The sequence below is a fragment of the Podarcis gaigeae genome (assembly GCF_964106915.1).
Source record: "Podarcis gaigeae genome assembly, chromosome: 13".
NCBI classification, from domain to species: domain Eukaryota; kingdom Metazoa; phylum Chordata; class Lepidosauria; order Squamata; family Lacertidae; genus Podarcis; species Podarcis gaigeae.
The window spans coordinates 2,994,874-3,014,538 of NC_139689.1; the positions used below are offsets into that span (position 1 = coordinate 2,994,874).

General features: G+C 47.1%; 1 protein-coding gene across 1 annotated transcript in view; it reads left to right on the top strand.

Annotated features, from left to right (window-relative positions):
* The window catches only part of LOC310828979 (asialoglycoprotein receptor 1-like), a 40,295-nt gene extending 27,805 nt beyond the window's left edge, over positions 1–12,490 (top strand). Inside the window, exons 4-9 of the mRNA XM_083707104.1 lie at positions 637–732; positions 1,036–1,107; positions 3,782–3,868; positions 4,636–4,787; positions 6,811–6,917; positions 12,242–12,490. Coding sequence (XP_083563230.1) covers positions 637–732; positions 1,036–1,107; positions 3,782–3,868; positions 4,636–4,787; positions 6,811–6,917; positions 12,242–12,392 — 665 coding nt within the window. The 3' untranslated portion in view covers positions 12,393–12,490. The remainder of the gene's footprint in view (positions 1–636; positions 733–1,035; positions 1,108–3,781; positions 3,869–4,635; positions 4,788–6,810; positions 6,918–12,241) is intronic.
* Positions 12,491–19,665: the final 7,175 nt, after the last annotated feature.

Here is a 19,665-nt window from a genome sequence, read left to right on the forward strand (position 1 = left end):
GCCTTCTTTGTAGTCCAGCTCTCACTTCCATACATCACTACTGGGAAAACAAGAGCTTTAACTATACCGACCTTTGTTGGCAAGGTGATGTCTCTGCTTTTTAAGATGCTGTCTAGGTTTGTCATTGCTTTTCTCCCAAGGAGCAGGCGTCTTTTAATTTCGTGACTGCTGTCACCATCTGCAGTGATCATGGAGCCCAAGAAAGTAAAATCTCTCACTGCCTCCATTTCTTCCCCTTCTATTTGCCAGGAGGTGATGGGACCAGTGGCCATGATCTTTTTGATGTTGAGCTTCAGACCATATTTTGCACTCTCCTCTTTCACCCTCATTAAAAGGTTCTTTAATTCCTCCTCACTTTCTGCCATCAAGGTTGTGTCATCTGCATATCTGAGGTTGTTGATATTTCTTCCGGCAATCTTAATTCCGGCTAGAGATTCATCCAGCCCAGCCTTTCGCATGATGTCTAATTCTAATTCTATGATTCTGCAATTCTTATGTTTGTAAACCGGGGTGAGGGGAGTGTGTCAAGCAGGAGACGAGCGTGTGCCAAGCGTCCGTGCCAAGAAAGAAGGGGTGAGCGTGTGTGAAAGGGAAAGAGCCGAGTTCAAATTTTGCTCTTCACCTGCTTCCCACCAGGGGCTCGTTTCAGCGGAGATCAAGCGGCGGCGAAGGAGGCTCTCAAGAGTCTGAACCTGACGGTGAAAGCGGGACTCAGCAGCATCCAAGAGAAGAGTAAGTGAAGGGATGGGAGGAGCAGGAGGAGGTGCTGCTCCCCAGTGGTTAGAGCAGACTACACAGAGACAGTGGGCATCCTGTTATTGGTCTGCTGCCTTCCTCCAACCAAAGCCCTTTCGCCCTGCATCTCAGCCACCAAAAAGCTCTCCTAGAGCAGCTTGCAAAGGTGGTCTCTGTGCTTCAGCGTCCGATCTGAAAAACGCGACACACAAGGAAAGAGGATTGGGGAGGGATGAGGAAAGAAGAAGAAGCGCAAACAGGAAGCAGTTTTTCACATCGCCGCCGTGTTTCCGATTCCAGGGAACGGCACCAGAACGAAACTGGCCATGCTGGAGAAAACAATGAACGACCAGGTTTCGAAGATGGAGAAAGGTGGGTGGCCCCGTGAATGAGCATGCAATACGTGGTGTGGGTGCAAGTCCCCCCCACAACTCCTTTTTTAAAAAATCATTTTTATTAATTTTCCAATAAAAAGCATCCAATGAATATATCTAATCATAATCCAATTAAAATAAAAAACGAAAATAAAAAAGACCAAATTATAATCCAAATTATAATTATTGATTTTTTGGAGCTCCCCATAGTCTGGACCTCTGAAGCATATCTTCACCTCTGTCTTGCCTCTCCTTGTTTTAATTTTTAATTTTAATGCTTTAAAATTCTCCGTCCCCGGTGCCACGCTTCTCAATCACGTCAGGCATCATATATCCTTTCGTCCATCGAATACAGCTTTATTTGTGTGTATATATATATTTCCAACAGCTCCTTTGCACCTTGCTGCTTCCAACAGGACGCTTTGTAATCTTGGTTGGCCAGGGGCGGCAGGAAAGCACACCAGAGCTCAGACCTTAGGCCTGGCAAACGGACGCTTTGCAAGACCTGAGCTGCGCTGCTGGGAAAAGCAAAGCGTCCTTTGTTGAACCTGAGTCGCTGTGATGGCCTGGGATTCGGACTCAGAGGCTGAACCTGAGGAATCCCAGCCTGCACAGGAGTCCCCGCCTCCAGAACCAGCTGAGCCGGGGCTGGGGCCTGAGCCTGAGCCTGAAGGGTCCTCACCTGTGCTGGGTCCTCAGGTGCAGGCACCAGCTGAGTCTGCTCTGGCTCCTGAGGTGATGGAGGACCCATTGCCTGCAGGTGCTCCACTCTCAGCACTGTCAGGGGAAGCGGAGGTTGCCTCTGGGTCCGGTAACCCTCCAGCCTCTCCTGAGCTGCAGAGGCTCAGGGCAGAGAGGCAGAGGGAACTAAGTTCCTGCAGGAGGAGTGCTCGCCTTCAGGACAGGAGAGGCGAGTCACCTGAGGATCGGGGCCGCCCTATGCCTCGGGGCAGATAAAAGCCAGCCAGCCCAGTCCCAGGTTGCGGAAGCAACATTGTTGGTTACCTGTTCCTGCCTGCACCCTGTCCGGCTCTTCTGCCAGAGTTCCTGACCTCACCCGACTCCCTGCCTTGGACCTTGCTTCAGCTTTGGCAGACAGCCTCGATACTGCACCATCGACCTCGGACTGGACTCGGACCTCACTTCTTGGTTAGCCCCCAGCACCAGCACAGTCGCTCTGGCCTCAGATCTCACCGAGAGACCTGCGGCTCCGCTGTGCTAGCTCGGAAGTTTGGTGGGGCCAGGGCCGTCTTACCCATAGGCGCTAGGGGTGTGGGGCACCCGTGCGCCGGGCTCTCAGGGGCGCCAGGCCGGAAGTCTGGGGCCGAGATTTGGAGTCTGGGATTGGGAAGAGTTGACAGCCGCTGCAGAGCAAAGCCGAGCCCGTCAGAGCACTGCAGCTACTGCGCACCTGGGATTAGTGCCCAGCGCATTCTGCTCACATGAAGGACCTGGCTTTGGTCAGTTGCCGCTGCGATAAGAATTTTAAGGTCTTAGATATGTAATAAAGGTAAAGGGACCCCTGACCATTAGGTCCAGTCGTGGCTGACTCTGGGGTTGCGGCGCTCATCTCGCTCTACTGGCCGAGGGAGCTGCCGTACAGCTTCCGGGTCATGTGGCCAGCATGACTAAGCCGCTTCTGGCGAACCAGAGCAGCGCACGAAAACGCCGTTTACCTTCCCACCAGAGCGGTACCTATTTATCTATTTGCACTCTGACGTGCGTTCAAACTGCTAGATTGGCAGGAGCAGGGACCGAGCAACGGGAGCTCACCCCGTTGCGGGGATTCAAACCGCCGACCTTGTGATCGGCAAGTCCTAGGCTCTGTGGTTTAACCCACAGAGTGACCCGCGTCCCCATAGATATGTAATACGTGTTCATAAATGTACCAAGCAAACACGCACATAAATATATAAACCACATGTCTGAAAACCCCACAGGAAAAAAAGTCCTGAACAAATTGACCTCAATTATTTCTTCAAGGTCAAAGTGGGAAACCTCCCCATTGTCTTTTTCCTTCACAAATCCTGTCTTAAGATATGAATAGGGTGTGAGGCTGTGACCTGGCTCAGGAACTAAGTATTTGTCATTACAAAAGACTGGCCAGGCTCCCCAGGCAATCCAATCAAGTGACCATTAAACAGGTAACCTGGCAGATAAACAAGTCACTCAGATTTCTGCTGTAGACCGCCTTTTCTGTGATGTAGGTATCATGTATCTGGGGGGTGGTCTTAGGTTACACCCCTTCTGTGATGTATGTATGATGTTTGGTGGGGTGGTCTTGAGCTCCAGGGCTGGGAATTAAAATGTCCATATTGTTTGGGGTTCCTCCTCCCTCCTGCGTGTGGTGAGTGGGGGACCCTGTTGCAACAGATCAATAAAGATCAAGCTTACCAGCTGCTTTGCTTCTCAATATTCTCTGGTTGGCCTCTGTTATTTTCTCCTACCAATAGGGAACCTATGTAAGGACTCTATAAGGGCTCTTGGGTATCCCATAAGGGAAAAAGGGCAAACTTTTTTTTACAAGCACCGCACCCCGGCACCGCATATGTTTAAGACTCCCCTGGGTAGGACGCTGGTTTCCCCAGTGTGCTCAGGATTTGGCCAGGAAGAAAGTGTGCAGCCTCGCTCGCTTTGCAATACGCTCCTTTCTCCTCTGTCTTTTCTTCCAGTCAAGAAACAAGTCGAAGGCCAGTTGGACACCTTAAAGCAAGACACAAGGGCTTTCCGCTGTGAGTTAGTGGAGATGAGAAGCAACGGTAAGAGATCGCACATTTATTTCATCTCCTTTAAAGAAAAGGACACATTCTACTCACGTAAAAACACGCTGATTCCTGGACTGTCCGCGGGCCGGATTGAGAAGGCGATTGGGCCGGATCTGGCCCCTGGGCTTTAATTTGCCTACCCATGCCCAAACCCTTCGTCAGGCATCCCCAAACTCAGCCCTCCAGCTGTTTTGGGACTACAACTCCCATCATCCCTAGCTAACAGGACCAGTGGTCAGGGATGATGGGGATTGTAGTCCCAAAACAGCTGGAGGGCCAATTTTGGGGGTGCCTGCCCTTGGTCATCTTGGTCACCCTCCTCTGCACATCTTCCAGCTTGTCCATCTCCTTCTTAAACGGAGGTGCCCAGAACTGGACAGAGAATTAAGTTTCAGTTGAGATTCCCGCATTGCAAGGGGTTGACCTCTGGGGGACCCTTCTAACTCCACAACTCCATTTATTTCATCTCCTTTAAATAGAAGGACACATTCTACTCATGTAAAAACATGCTGATTCCTGGACCGTCTGCGGGCCGGATTGAGAAGGCGATTGGGCCGGATCCTGCCCCCGGGCCTTAGTTTGCCCACCCATGCTAGACAGGCTCTTGGATACCCCATAAGGGGAAAAGCAGGATTTTTTTCTTATAACAGTGCCGAAAACATTTCCCCCCTCCCACAGAGGTGGGGGGGTTATGGGTGCAGCTCTTGCAAACAGGTAACCACTCCTCAAACCTTTCCTCTCCCCTCCACCGTCTGCTATAGGGAGCAAAACCGGGTGCTGCCCAAAAGGCTGGAAGAATTTTGAGGAGAGCTGCTATTGGATGTCTCAGGACGCGGCTTCTTGGAACCAGGCCAAGCTGGACTGCGAGAAGAAAGAGGCTCACTTGGTGATCATCAACTCGCCGAAAGAGAAAGTAGGTGGTGGGGGTGGGTTTTGGAGGCCTCTCCCAGGGTGGTGGGTGGGTGGCAAAGGGAGTCAGGCGCTTCGGAGTGCCTGGGGATGTGCAGTCCTTGAGATGGGCGCGACGGCACTTTTTCCTAGAATAGAATCATAGAATCCTAGAGTTGGAAGAGACCCCAAGGGCCATCGAGTCCAACCCCCTGCCAAGCAGGAAACCCCATCAGAGCACTCCTGACATATGGCTGTCAAGCCTCTGTTTAAAGACCTCCAAAGAAGGAGACTCCACCACACTCCTGGGCAGCAAATTCCACTGTCAGACAGCTCTTACTGTCAGGAAGTTCTTCCTAATGTTTAGGTGGAATCTTCTTTCTTGTAGTTTGGATCCATTGCTCCGTGTCTGCTTCTCTGGAGCAGCAGAAAACAACCTTTCTCCCTCCTCTATGTGACATCCTTTTATATATTTGAACATGGCTATCATATCACCCCTTAACCTCCTCTTCTCCAGGCTAAACATGCCCAGCTCCCTTAGCCGTTCCTCATAGGGCATCGTTTCCAGGCCTTTGACCATTTTGGTTGCCCTCCTCTGGACACGTTCCAGTTTGTCAGTGTCCTTCTTGAACTGTGGTGCCCAGAACTGGACACAGTACTCCAGGTGAGGTCTGACCAGAGCAGAATACAGTGGCACTATTACTTCCCTTGATCTAGATGCTATACTCCTATTCCTCTTTGCCATTGGGCCCGTTCTCCCTTAGATAAATTCTAAGGTGGTCCCCCACCTCACCAAACAACCCTTTACCCCCGAAGGTTTCTTTTCCTATTGTAATAAACAAAAATCAGCCCTTATTCCCTTATGGGGGACACAAGAGCCCTTATAGAGTCCTTTGCAGGTTCTCCTTCGGTTGGATAAAAGAACAGAGGCCAACCAGAGAATATTGAGAAGCAAAGCAGCTAGTAAGCCTGATCTTTATTGATCTGTTGCAACAGGGTGCTCCCCTCACCCGCAGGAAAGGAGGAGGACCCAGAACAAAGGTGTGCCTGCCCTTATATAGACATTTTAAATTGCCTGCCCTGGAGTCCAAGACCACCCCCCAGATACATCATACCTACATCACAGAAGAGGCGGTCTACAACAGAAATCTGAGTGCGTTGTTTATCTCCTGTCTGGCAGGTTACCTGTTAATGGTCACTTGATTGGATACCCTGGGGCGCCTGGCCAGTCTTTTGTAAAGACAATACTCAGTTCCTGAGCCAGGTCACAGGCTCACACCCTATTCATACACAGACATACCCTTAAGACAGGATTTGTGAACCGAAAAGACAATGGGGAGGCTTTTCCATTTTCCTTCAACCTTGCAGAGAAATATTTGAGGTCAATTTGGGAGGGACAAAATGGTTTCAGGACTTTTTCTGTGGGTTTTCAGACATGTGATCAGAAGGTCGGCGGTTCGAATCCCCGTTTGAAAGCACGTCAAAAGTGCAAGTAGATAAATAGGTAAATGGTGTTTCTGTGCGCTGCTCTGGTTTTGCCAGAAGCGGCTTAGTCATGCTGGCCACATGACCTGGAAGCTGTACGCCGGCTCCCTCGGCCAGTAAAGCGAGATGAGCGCCGCAACCCCAGAGTCGTCCGCGACTGGACCTAATGACCAGGGGTCCCTTTATCTTTACCTTTTATTCTCCTATGATGTAAGTAATGGGCCCCACCTGCTAGCCTGTTCCCTAAAATATCACAGGTTTGCTCCTTTCTATATATAGGGTGCCTACATTCTGCATGTTCAAATGGCTTGAGATACCTATGAGGTCCATAAATGACCATATGGCATATATTCAACACAAAAAAACAGCGACAATTTGTTGTTGGCAAAGGACAGCTGGACATAGAAAGGGCCCCATTACCTTCAGTGGCTTAGGGCTTCGTCAAACCCAAATCCGGCCCTGTTCTCGCTAATAAAGGGTTAACTCTGACTTTGAACGGTGTGATTTATTGCCTGCTTGCTCTCTGACATGCAGCGGCGTTTTTCTCTCCCCCCCCCCTCCAGAGATTCGTGAGTCAGCGCTGGAGGTCCGTTGACATATGGATTGGCCTGACGGACGTCACGGGAGTCTGGAAGTGGGTGGACGGGACTTCTTATATGCTCCAGCAAGAGTGAGTTTTGATGCCCCATGCACAGACGCAGCTGTTTCCCACTCCACCCAACCCTCTGCAGTGCTGTCATCGCAGCTAAAGAAATCCCCTGTTGCATCCCAAAAGCAAGGAAGGATTGGACTCTGATTAATAAAAGAAACACGAGGCTTGACCAGCAAGACTCTGGGAGGAAGTGCCAATAATAATAATAATAATAATAATAATAATAATAATAATAATAATAATAATTTATTATTTATACCCCGCCCATCTGGCTGGGTTTCCCTAGCCACTCTGGTCGGCTTCCAACAAAATATTAAAATACAGTAATGCATCAAACATTAAAAGCTTCCCTAAACAGGCCTGCCTTCAGATGTCTTCTAAAAGTTTGGTAGTTCTTGTTCTCTTTGACATCTGGTGGGAGGGAGTTCCACAGGGCGGGTGCCACCACCGAGAAGGCCCTCTGCCTGGTTCCCTGTAACTTGGCTTCTCGCAGGGAGGGAACCGCCAGAAGGCCCTCGGAGCTGGACCTCAGTGTCCGGGCAGAACGATGGGGGTGGAGACGCTCCTTCAGGTCTACTGGGCCTTTGAGGCCGTTTAGGGCTTTAAAGGTCAGCACCAACACTTTGAATTGTGCTCGGAAACGCCAAAGATAACATTCAATTTTTAATCTTTGTTGGAAGCCACCCAGAGTAGCTGGGAAAACCCAGCCAGATGGGCTGGGTACAAATAAATTATTATTATTATTATTATTATTATTATTATTATTATTATTATTATTAAAGTCACTTCTGAAGCACACCAAATTAGCATATGGTGGCTATTCCCACCTCTGTGCTTTATGGCAAAGTTGCAGCAACAGGGGACAATTTCCATTCTGCCAGTTTATATACCTTCCCCTGGCGGGCTGCATGCCTGCAGCCAGAGACGGCGCCTTCCTGGAAAAGTCCTCTGCTCTTTCCTTTTCATTCCTTTCCATGGAGGCGCAGGTTATAGCAACAGCTAAGGTGATATTTTTCCATCTTCGCTGCATCAAGCAGTTGGTCCCTTACCTTTCCCGCCCCGACCTGGCCACAGTGATCCATGCAACAGTCACCTCCAGGCTTGACTACTGTAATTCGCTCTACGTGGGGCTGCCCTTGAAGCTGACCCAGAAACTCCAGTGGGTGCAGAATGCTGCAGCGAGGCTCCTCACCGGGTCCCTGCCATGGGAGCAGATTCACCCAGTGATTTTCCAGCTGCACTGGCTCCTGGTGGAGTACAGGGTTGGGTTCAAGGTGCTGGTCTTGACCTTTAAAGCCCTTTGTGGCTTAGGGCTCTCGTATCTACGGGACCGCCTCCCCTGGTCTGCCCCACAGAGGACCTTAAGGTCCATGAATAACCATAGTTTAGAGGTCCAGGGCCCTAAGGATGTCAGATTATCCTCCACCAGGGCCAGGGCCTTCTCAGTGGTGGCTCCGTCCTGGTGGACTGCTCTGTCCCAGGAGACCAGGGCCCTTTAATTTGAATTCAGCCTGATCTTTTATTTCCCTTCCCTTCCCTCACCCGCTCTGAGACCCCACAGCTAATTCTCCCCTGGTCTCCTCGCTGGCCCAAGTAGGTCCAATTCAGCCAGCTAGCCCTGGGGATTATTTAATGCTTATTTCCCCTAAACTGAATTCTATCGTCATTCATGTTTTTATACTGTATTTTATGCTGCTTTTATAATTAAGTGTTTTAAATTTGTTGTTAGCCGCCCTGAGCCCGGTTTTTGAACCGGGAAGAGTGGTGTATAAATAAAAAAATATTATTATTATTATTATTCCCCTTCTGGCTCTGGTGCAGGAGAGACTGCGCAGCGCCCGGTCCTACACTTTCCTGGCCTGACTCTTCTTCCGATCCCTCCACCCCCCTGCTCTGAAGCTTCCCCCAACCCCTGATTCTTGCCTCCTGGCCGGCGCAGTTCCCCACAAACCACCCCCCCTCTCCCCAGTCAGACTCCAGCCCCCTGCCCTAATGTACACTATACTCAGCATCCTGCCTCAGGGCCCAGCTTATGTTAAGAAAGAAAGAAAGAAAGAAAGAAAGAAAGAAAGAAAGAAAGAAAGACTATATCTCACTTTTACAGAGTGTTCCAAGAAAGGCAATTTGCATTGTGTGTTTAAATTCTGGGTGCGGAGATTTTAACGCCCGTGTAATTTATTCTCACGCTCATAAGCTGCTTAGACTGTTTTGGCACTAATAATTAATGCCGGAATCCTTCTGTCTTGGGAGAAAATGTAGTTGTGTACTTTTGGGGGTGGAGTCTCATATCTCTGGGGCTGCCTCTCCTGGTATGTCCCACGGAGGACCTTATGGTCTTCAAATAAAAACATCTTGGAGGTCCCAGGCCACAGGGAGGTTAGGCTGGTCTCAACCAGAGCCAGGGCCTTTTCAGCCGTGGCCCCAACTTGGTGGAACACTCTGTCACAAGAGGCTGCCTTCAGATGTCTTCTGAATGTAAAGTAGTTGTTTATCTCTTTGACATCTGATGGGAGGGCGTTCCACAGGGCAGGTGCCACCACCGAGAAGGCCCTCTGCCTGGTTTCCTATAGCTTTGCTTCTCGCAATGAGGGAACTGCCAGAAGGCCCTCGGAGCTGGACCTCAGTGTCCGGGCAGAACAATGGGGGTGGAGATGCTCCTTCAAGGATACTGGGTCTTTGAGGCCATTTAGGGCTTTCAAGGTCAGCACCAACACTTTGAATTGTGCTCGGAAACGTACTGGGAGCCAATGTAGGTCTTTCAAGATTGGTGTTATGTGGTCTTGGTGGCCGCTCCCAGTCCCCAGTCTGGCTGCCGCATTCTGGATTAGTTGTAGTTTCCGGGTCACCTTCAAAGGTAGCCCCACGTAGAGTGCGTGGCAGTAGTCCAAGCGGGACTGTAAAACTCTGCTAAGTAAAAGCACAAGTTAAAGGTAAAGGTAAAGGGACCCCTGACCATTAGGTCCAGTCCTGGCCGACTCTGGGGTTGCGGCGCTCATCTCGCTTTATTGGCCGAGGAAGCCGGCGCACAGCTTCCGGGTCATGTGGCCAGCAGGACTAAGCCGCTTCTGGCGAACCAGAGCAGCGCACGGAAACGCCGTTTACCTTCCCGCCAGAGCGGTGCCTGTTTATCTACTTGCACTTTGTGCTTTTGAACTGCTAGGTTGGCAGGAGCAGGGACCGAGCAACAGGAGTTAACCCCGTCGCGGGGATTTGAACCGCCAACCTTCTGATCGGCAAGCCTTAGGCTCTGTGGTTTAACCTACAGTGCCACCCGCATCCCTAGCGCAAGTTAGGAAGGAGAGTAATAAACAATATACCGTATTTTTCGCTCTATAACACGCACCTGACCATAACACGCACATCGTTTTTAGAGGAGGAAAACAAGGGAAAAAACATTCTGAATGAAACAGTGGATGTATCATTTTTGTGCTTCATGCTGTGGCCACAGACATGTGATCTGATGGTGAATTTGGGCTGACCCAATGCAAAAATCCTGAGAATCCCTGTGCATCCATGGTTTGTAACCACGTTTTTGCACCATTGCAGCCCCAGGCAACAGTGGGTGCGTGATTTTTGGGGGGCAGGCTGTAGCCATGGACATGCTATGTGCTCTGATGGTGAATTTGGGCTGACCCAATGCAAAGATCCTGAGGATCCATGTGGATCCATGGTTTGTAACCACGTTTTTGCACCATTGCAGCCCCAGGCAACAGTGGGTATGTGATTTGGGGGTGGGCAGGCTGTAGCCATGGACATGCTATGTGATCTGATGGTGAATTTGGGGTGACCCAATGCCAAAATCCTGAGAATTCCTGTGGATCCATGCTTTTTAACCACATTTTTGCACCATTGCAACCCCAGGCAACAGTGGGTGCGTGATTTTGGGGGGGCAGGCTGTAGCCATGGACATGCTATGTGATCTGATGGTGAATTTGGGGTGACCCAATGCCAAAATCCTGAGAATTCCTGTGGATCCATGCTTTTTAACCACATTTTTGCACCATTGCAGCCCCAGGCAACAGTGGGTGCGTGATTTTTTTGGTGCAGGCTGTAGCCATGGACATGCTATGTGATCTGATGGTGAATTTGGGGTGACCCAATGCAAAGGTCCTGAGGATCCATGCTTTGTAACCACATTTTAAGTGGGGAGCGAAGGAAAAACAAAGAAGGGACATTAGAGGGGTGTGCAGAGAAGCAGCTGGCTAAGAATGCAGGAGAGGGATTTAACGGGAGGGAGGAAAGAAAGGCAAAAGTTTCCCCCCACCCAAGCCAGCCATCTCTCTCTCTCTCTCTCTCTCTCTCCCCCTCCCTCCCTCCCCTCTCCCTCCCTCCCTCCCCCTCCCTCCCCCTCCCCCCTCTCTCCCTTCCCCCCTCTCTCTCCCTCTCCCCCAGCAGCAACGGAGCTTGCCTGGAGGGGAGGGGCTTTCCCTGCTCTTTGTTCCGTTTCAGCAAACACAGCAACGAAACAGAGGAGGGTGGGCAGTAAGACCCTGAGGCAGAATGCAGGAAAGCAGCCGCTTCCTCTTTTCAGGTTTCGCTTCTCCGTGCAGCGTGCAGCGCCGCGATTTGATTTTTGCATGATTTTTCGGCTCCAGGGACCACACATTCGCTCTATAACACGCACAGACATTTCCCCTTCCTTTTTAGAAGAAAAAATCTGCGTGTTATAGAAGGAAAAATACGGTATCCTCTCCTGCCTTCCTGAACATCCCCACACAGAGATCCTTTACCTTTACCTTTTTTTACCTAAATCGGAGAACAACATCTCTACAGTATAGTGTATAGTATAGTATAGTATAGTATAGTATAGTATAGTATAGTATAGTATAGTATAGTGTATTTTAAAATGGGGTTTCAGAGTTTTTAGGAATTTTTATAGTATAGTATAGTATAGTATAGTATAGTATAGTATAGTATAGTATAGTATAGTATAGTGTATTTTTAAATGGGGTTTCAGAGTTTTTAGGAATTTTTATAGTATAGTATAGTATAGTATAGTATAGTATAGTATAGTATAGTATAGTATAGTATAGTATAGTATAGTGTATTTTAAAATGGGGTTTCAGAGTTTTTAGGGATTTTTATAGTATAGTATAGTATAGTATAGTATAGTATAGTATAGTATAGTGTATTTTAAAATGTGGTTTCAGAGTTTTTAGGGGTTTTTGAATGTTTTATGTAGTTTTTCCATTTCATTGTTCTGTATGGGACAATGACAATAAAGATATCGTATCGTATCGTATATCGTATATCGTAACATCAGCGATGCATTAAATGTCTTCCCCATCCCTCCTTTCAAGAAGACTGCAAATGATGGATTTTTTTTGGTTCTGTTGTTTTAGGGACTGGGCTGAAGGGCAGCCGGACCACTGGTACGGCCACGGACTGGGAGGCGGAGAGGACTGTGTGCAGGCTTATTCCAATGGCCTTTGGAACGACAACCACTGCTCTCGCCGGTTCCCCTGGATGTGCGAGATGGAGCTGGGCCTCTAGAGAAAAGAGGAAGGAAGTTGGTGCCTTTATGCACGTGTGGTGGTACTGCACCAAGAGAAGAGAATTTTGGGACATAATAGACAAGGAACTCAAAACGATCTTCAAATTCTCGTTTCGGAAAAAAAAACCCTGAAGCCTTTTTGTTAGGTGTTCTGTCCACTGATCTAAAAAAAAAAAAACCCCACAGAACCCTCTTTATGTATGCAGCCACAGCGGCGAGGATTTTAATAGCAAAAAAACAGTGGTGCCCCGCAAGACGAACGCCTCGCAAGACGGAAAACCCGCTAGACGAAAGGGTTTTCCGTTTTGGAGGCGCTTCGCAAAACGAATTTCCCTATGGGCTTGCTTCGCAAGACGAAAATGTCTTGCGAGTTCCTGCGGGGTTTTTCCCCCTTTTCCTAAGCCCTAAGCCGCTTATCAGCTGATCCGCTAAAAGCCACTAAACCGCTAATAGCGCTAATCCGCTAAGCCGTCAATGGGCTTGCTTCGCAAGACGAAAAAACCGCTATACGAAGAGCCTCACGGAACGGATTAATTTCGTCTTGCAAGGCACCACTGAATTGGAAAAGCGATGTCATCTCCACAAAAACTGGTTGGCAAGCAAAGATGATAGAATATTCGGAACTTGCAAGGATGACTGGGAGAATTAAGAGGAAATTCCGGCCGGAAATTTAGTAAAGATTGGATAACGTTTAAAGAATATCTTTAAAAGTACTGTAATGACACAAATCTCCTGACAGATTAGGATTGAATCTTGGAGTTTAAGGAAATTATGACGTGAAAATTTCTACTGATAATTAACGGGAAAGAATAATAAAAATGAAGCTGCCTATAGACTATTAAGGTATAAAAAGCGCAATGAGGTGAATTGGAAGTTAAAGGGTGTGTAATGTCAAATGAGGTGTTGTTAGTCAGTGTCTATGGTCTGTTTATGTTGTTTGTCACTTTGTTTATGTTCTGTGTAAATTGTTTTGTAATAAAGAATCTTTAAAAATAAATAAATAGAGGAAACAGGAAGGTCCCCTCCAAAAAACCCGGTTCTGTCACTCTGACACGGAGAATTCCACACAAGCGATTTCTTTTCTAGTTGTATTTATGCTTTCTTTTTTTGAAAATCATTTCAAATACAAAATTTAAACAAGCCAAATACATCTCCATATATATAGAGATTACTCACGACTTCCCCCACCCTCCGTGGATCTCGTTCTCAACTTTTATAACTGTATATTATTCCATAATCTATATTTTATATCAATCCATATTATCCATGGTAATTGTTATGGTACAAGTGAAATTAAAACCCTGCTAGTGTTTCCATCTGCTTGCAGTGGTCTCTTAAATATTATTATTATTATTATTATTATTATTATTATTATTATTATTATTAATTTTTGATTTATACCCCGCCCTGCCCTTCCTGGTTCAAAAACCAAGCTCAGGGCAACTAACAACAAATTTAAAACACTTAATTATAAAAGCAGCATAAAATACAGTATAAAAACACGAATAACAATAAAATTCAAAAATCAAAAATCAATTAGATATTCCCCAGGGCTAGCTGGCTGAATTGGTCCTACTTGGGCCAGCGAGGAGGACAGGGAAGAATTAGCTGTGGGGTCTCAGAGCGGGTAATCTTCATAAAAAGGGAAGGAAGAGGAATAAAAGATCAGACTGAACTCAAATTAAAGGCCAGGCGGAATAGCTCTGTCTTACAGGCCCAGCGGAAGGAGGTTAAATCCTGCAGGCCCTGGTCTCCTGGGACAGAGCATTCCACCAGGTCGGAGCCACCACTGAGAAGGCCCTGGTGGAAGATAATCTGACTTCCTCAGGGACCTCTAAACTATGATTATTCATGGACCTTAAGGTCTTCTGCTTGTAATTTTCCCCCATTTTTATTAAAAGTTCTTGTTTCCTGAGTTAGCGACTCTTTCTTCTTTCCATCTCCGGACTAGTAGCATCCGAGCGGCTGTTGTCCCATACATAAAAAGTCCTTTCTGCTTCTTTAGTATATCGGTACCTATAATTCCTAATAAAAAGGCTTCTGGTTTTTTAATAAAGTTTATTTTATTTTTTTCCAACTACGTAAGGTTCACACAAGACCAATGCGATCCTGTGCATTCAGGATTAGGCAGAGACCTGACTTTGCCTCATCCCCTTTAATACATAAAAGCAGAAAATATATCTTGTGAAGACAGGATAACTGAGATGAGGCAGGTCTGAGACCCCGGCCTCAAGGGCAGAAAATCTGCAAGTTATGAACCTAAATAAACTGCTTTTTTAAATTTTACAACCAAGTTCTGTTTGATTTTATTCAATAGATAAATGAAAATAAACAAACCTACGGTTATACAGGAAACCAACTGTATCTTTTACGAAAGCAAATAAAGCATCATGAGATTGTCTTCCGAAAGGAATGTTTGTTTCCCTTTCTTCAGAGTGCTGCTCCCAGATATGGGTCAGTTGACTTTATTGTATTTATTCAGAATAATATTTATAAACTGACATTAAAAATAATGTTGTAAGGGGAAGAAAACTACTCCTTTTCCCTTACGGGGTATCCAAGAACTCATGAAGAGTCCTTAGGTGGGTTCCCTATTGGCAGGAGAAAATAACAGAGGCCAACCAGAGAATATAATAATAATAATAATTTATTATTTGTACCCCGCCCATCTGGCTGGGTTTCCCCAGCCACTCTGGGCTGCTTCCATAGAAACCAAAAATACACTAAAATATCACAGATTAAAAACTTCCCTGAACAGGGCTGCCTTAAGATGTCTTCTGAATGTCAGGTAGTTGTTTATCTCTTTGACATCTGGTGGGAGGGAGTTCCACAGGGCAGGTGCCACCACCGAGGGAGCAAAGCCGCTAGTAAGCCTGGTCTTTATTGATCTGTTGCAACAAGGTCCTCACTCACCACACGAAGGAGGAACCCAAAACAAAAGTGTGCCTGCCCTTATATAGACTTTTGAAATTTTCACCCTGTAGATCAAGACCACCCCCAGGAACATCATACACACATCACAGAAAGAGGCTGTCTACAGCAGAAATCTGAGTGGTTTGTTTACCTCCTGTCGGGCGGTTACCTGTTTAATGGTCACTTGATTGGATGCCCTGGGGAGCCTGGCCAGTCTTTTGTAATGACAAATACTTAGTTCCTGAGCCAGGTCACAGGCTCACACCCTATTCATATCTTAAATCTGCCCTTAAGACAGGATTTGTGAAGGAAAAAGACAACGGGGAGGTTTCCCACTTTGACCTTGCAGAGAAAACATTTGGTCAGTTTGGGAATCAAAAATGGTTCCAGGTCGGTCTTCCTGTGCTGATCTATGTAGGTGCTTGGTTGGTACGCTTATGAACATTTAATATATATCTATGACCTTAAAATTCTTATCACACCCCCTCACCACACACAGGAGGGAGGAGAACCCTGAACAATGGTGCGCAAACCCTTATATAGACTCTTGAAATTGCCCACCCTGTAGCCCAAGATCACCCCCAAAACATCACAGAAGGAGGCGGTCTACAGCAGAAATCCTGTCTGCCAGGATACCTGATAAGGGTCCCTGATTGCTTTACCTGGGCAGCCTGGCCATTCTTTTGTGATGGTTAATACTTTACTTCCTGAATCCAGGTCAAAGGCTCACCCTATTCAGACACAAATAAGCCCTTCAGACAGGTAAGCAAAAGACAACGGAGAGGTTTTCCCCTTTCCTTCCTCCTTGCAGAGAAATATTTGACAGTCAAAATGGTTTGGGAGAGTCAAAAGGACTTCAGGATTGCTATTTCAGACACACGGTTCATATACCTATTGTCAGAGCTGCCCGAGGTCCCAGCTCACAAAGGACCAACGCCAGTTTTTGTTATATACAAAAGTCTTTATTGAAGTTCAGTTTCGATTTCAAAGCTGCGGTGCGCAGCTCTACGTCTCAAACTCTAGACCGCTGAAGCTCCGTCGGAATCTCCTCCCCCCAGACACCAGTTTAAGACTCTAGCCTTGCTCCACCTCTTCCTTTGCTCTTTTCTCCTCTGGGCCCGCCTGTCCGCTGGGGTCTTCCCTTTCTAGACTCTTCTGACGCTGAATCCCCTGAGTCTTCCCCCTCCCTCCAGCGGGCTTTAGGACCTGGTTCCCAATCTGGGTTTCCTGCCGTCCCGCGCGCCTGTACATTTGAACTTGGCGCGCGCGCCCAGCCGGCAACCTTCCTCCTGACCGTTACACTGCTCCTGTCACTGCTTCCCCCTTCGGGGAGGCTAGCTGGGCCTGACCTCGCCTCCGTTCCCTCACTCTCCAACAGAGGCGTGGTCAGCCCTGATTCATCTTCTCTCCCTGCTGGAGGAGAAGCTGGCCCTGATGCATGGGACTCTTCCCCCCCACTACGCTCTGGTGGAGGAGCTGGTCCTGATCTCCCGCTGCTGCGCTCCCTCCCTTGCTTCTGGTACGTCCCCCCTGGGACCCCCCTTGCCCTGGCCATCGGCGCCCCCTTCTGGGAATCTTCTGATTCGCTGGAGAGGCTCATGGAATCTCTCGGGCCACTGTCATACTCCCCTACGCTGCCCTCCGATTCTTCCCCTTCGCTCTCCATTTCCTCTCTCCCCTGTGCCTCTGCTCCTGAGCCCCTGACAAATAATAATAATAATAATAATAATAATAATAATAATAATAATAATTTATTTATACCCTGCCCATCTGCCTGGGTTTCCCCAGCCACTTTGGGCGGATTCCAACAAAATATTAAAATACAATAGTCTATTAAACATTAAACGCTACTCCAGCAATGGGTAGGTGGGCAGGAAGGAGGAACTGGAATGGTTGGCTGCTTTGAGAACTGTTGCAAACCAAAATCTGCCCTTTTCCCCTTATGGGGTACCCAAGAGCCCATATAGAGTCCTTACATAGGTTCCCTATTGGTAGGAGAAAATAACAGAGGCCAACCAGAGAATATTGAGAAGCAAAGCAGCTAGTAAGCCTGATCTTTATTGATCTGTTGCAACAGGGTCCTCACTCACCACACGCAGGAGGGAGGAGGAAACCAGAACAAAAGTGTGCCTGCCCTTATATAGACTTTTGAAATTGCCACCCTGTAGATCAAGACCACCCCCAGAAACATTCATACATACATCACAGTAAGGGCGGTCTACAACAGAAATCTGAGTGCTTTGTTTACCTCCTGTCTGGCAGGTTACCTGTTAATGGTCACTTGATTGGATACCCTGGGGAGCCTGGCCAGTCTTTTGTAATGATAAATACTTAGTTCCTGAGCCAGGTCACAGGCTCACAGGATTTGTGAAGGAAAAAGACAACGGCTGCGCTCATCCCTTTGGCCTTGCTGTTTGCCTGGGGGGGGGGGCGGGGGAGAGCAGGATCCCATCTCAGGGTGTTGTAAACAAAAACCTGCCCTTTTCCCTTATGGGGTATCCAAGAGCCCATATAGAGTCCTTACGTAGGTTCCCTATTAGCAGGAGAAAAGAACAGAGGCCAACCAGATAATATTGAGAAGCAAAGCAGCTAGTAATCCTGATCTTTATTGATCTGTTGCAACAGGGTGCTCCCCTCACACGCAGGAAAGGGGGAGGAACCCAGAACAAAGGTGTGCCTGCCTGTATATAGACATTTTAAATTGCCCGCCCTGGAGCTCCAGGCCACCCCTCCAGACATCATACATACATCACAGAAGGGGTGTATCCCAAGACCACCCCCCACAAACATCATACCTACATCACAGAAAAGGCGATCTACAACAGAAATCCGAGTGCCTTGTTTTTACCCTGTCTGCCAGGTTATGCCTTACCTGATTGCCTTTCCTGGTTTTCTGGCCATTCCTTTGAGATGGCGATTTCCCCATTCCTGAGACAATGGGAAGGTCTCCTCACCCCCTCCCTCCTTGCAGAGAAAACATTTGGTCAGCTTGGGAGTCAAAATGGTTTCAGGGAGGTCTTCCTGTGCTGCTCCAGACATTGGTACATTTATGAACATTTATTTTAATCACCAATCTTTATTACGGTCCAGAGACCCAACAAATCATTACAAAACAATACACAATTCAGACAGCCTACCTCCAGGTTAAACAAGCATTTTGTTCAGAATATAGGGATTATTTGTTCTTGCAACCACCGATAAAAACTTTGCCACTGCTAATGTTCTAGCATTTGTCTGGTCTTCCAATAGGAACCTGACATAGTGAGCCTCTGATTTTCCCGGGAAAAGTACCAGCAAGGGTAGTATCAGTTCAGCCCTGGCTTCCTCATATTTTGCACAATGCAGCATTTATTTTATGTATAAGACCTTAAATTTTTATTACAAGGGCAGAGGGGGCCCATCCACCATCCCTCAGACCTTGTGGGGGGCCAGACTATATTTTGAAAAAAAATATATGAACAAATTCCTATGCCCCACAAATAACCCAGAGATGCATTTTAAATAAAAGGACACATTCTACGCTTGTAAAAATACACTGATTCCCAGACCACCCGCGGGCCGGATTTAGAAGGCAATTGGACCGGATCCGGCCCCTGGGCCTTCGGTTGCCTACCCCTGTTCTATACCGATGCACTATATCGTCTAACTTGGTTTGTTGCTACGCTTTGAGCTTCTGCTATTGAGGCATCTAATCATAAGCCTGCATTTTTTATCAAAGCTTATATATTTCAATCAGGGCCTGTATCTTAAAGATTTTCAAATGTTTCATGCCAGGCAAAAGACCAGCTGCCTAAAAGGCCTTGGCAATGTTTTTTTCTCCTAGACAAGGGCCCCCCTGATTTATAGCAGAAAACAATTCTCAAAGTCGTAAAAAAGGAAATTACAGGCTGAGAGCAGACACTGATCCTACATGTTACAGAAGATAAAAAAGCAGAGATAAACATAATTAGGAATGAGTAAATAATAAAATGATACCATGTGCCTCCCAGTAAAATGAGCCATATCTTCTTCCTAAGGTTAAAAAGGCCAAGAGCAATGGAGAGGCATCTAGCTGGTAGAAAAAGAGAGCATTTTAAGGAAATCTTTTAAAGCTGTTTTGTTTTTTTTAAACTGAGAGAGTTAAAGGGCAATAAATGTTGGGAAGAGCTAATGGGAAAGGAGGGGTGAAAGGAGGGGTGTAAACTGAAGAGGCTTCTTTTGAAGCTGTTTTTTTTACTGAGTTCCTTTTTTACTTTACAAAGGCCTTATTCCTTTTAAAAGGCTACCTATGATAATGTATTAAATATATTGGCTTAAATGTAATTATGCAAAGGATTTAAGAAATGCTAGATTCTTATTTCATATAGTTGTAAGAGTTTT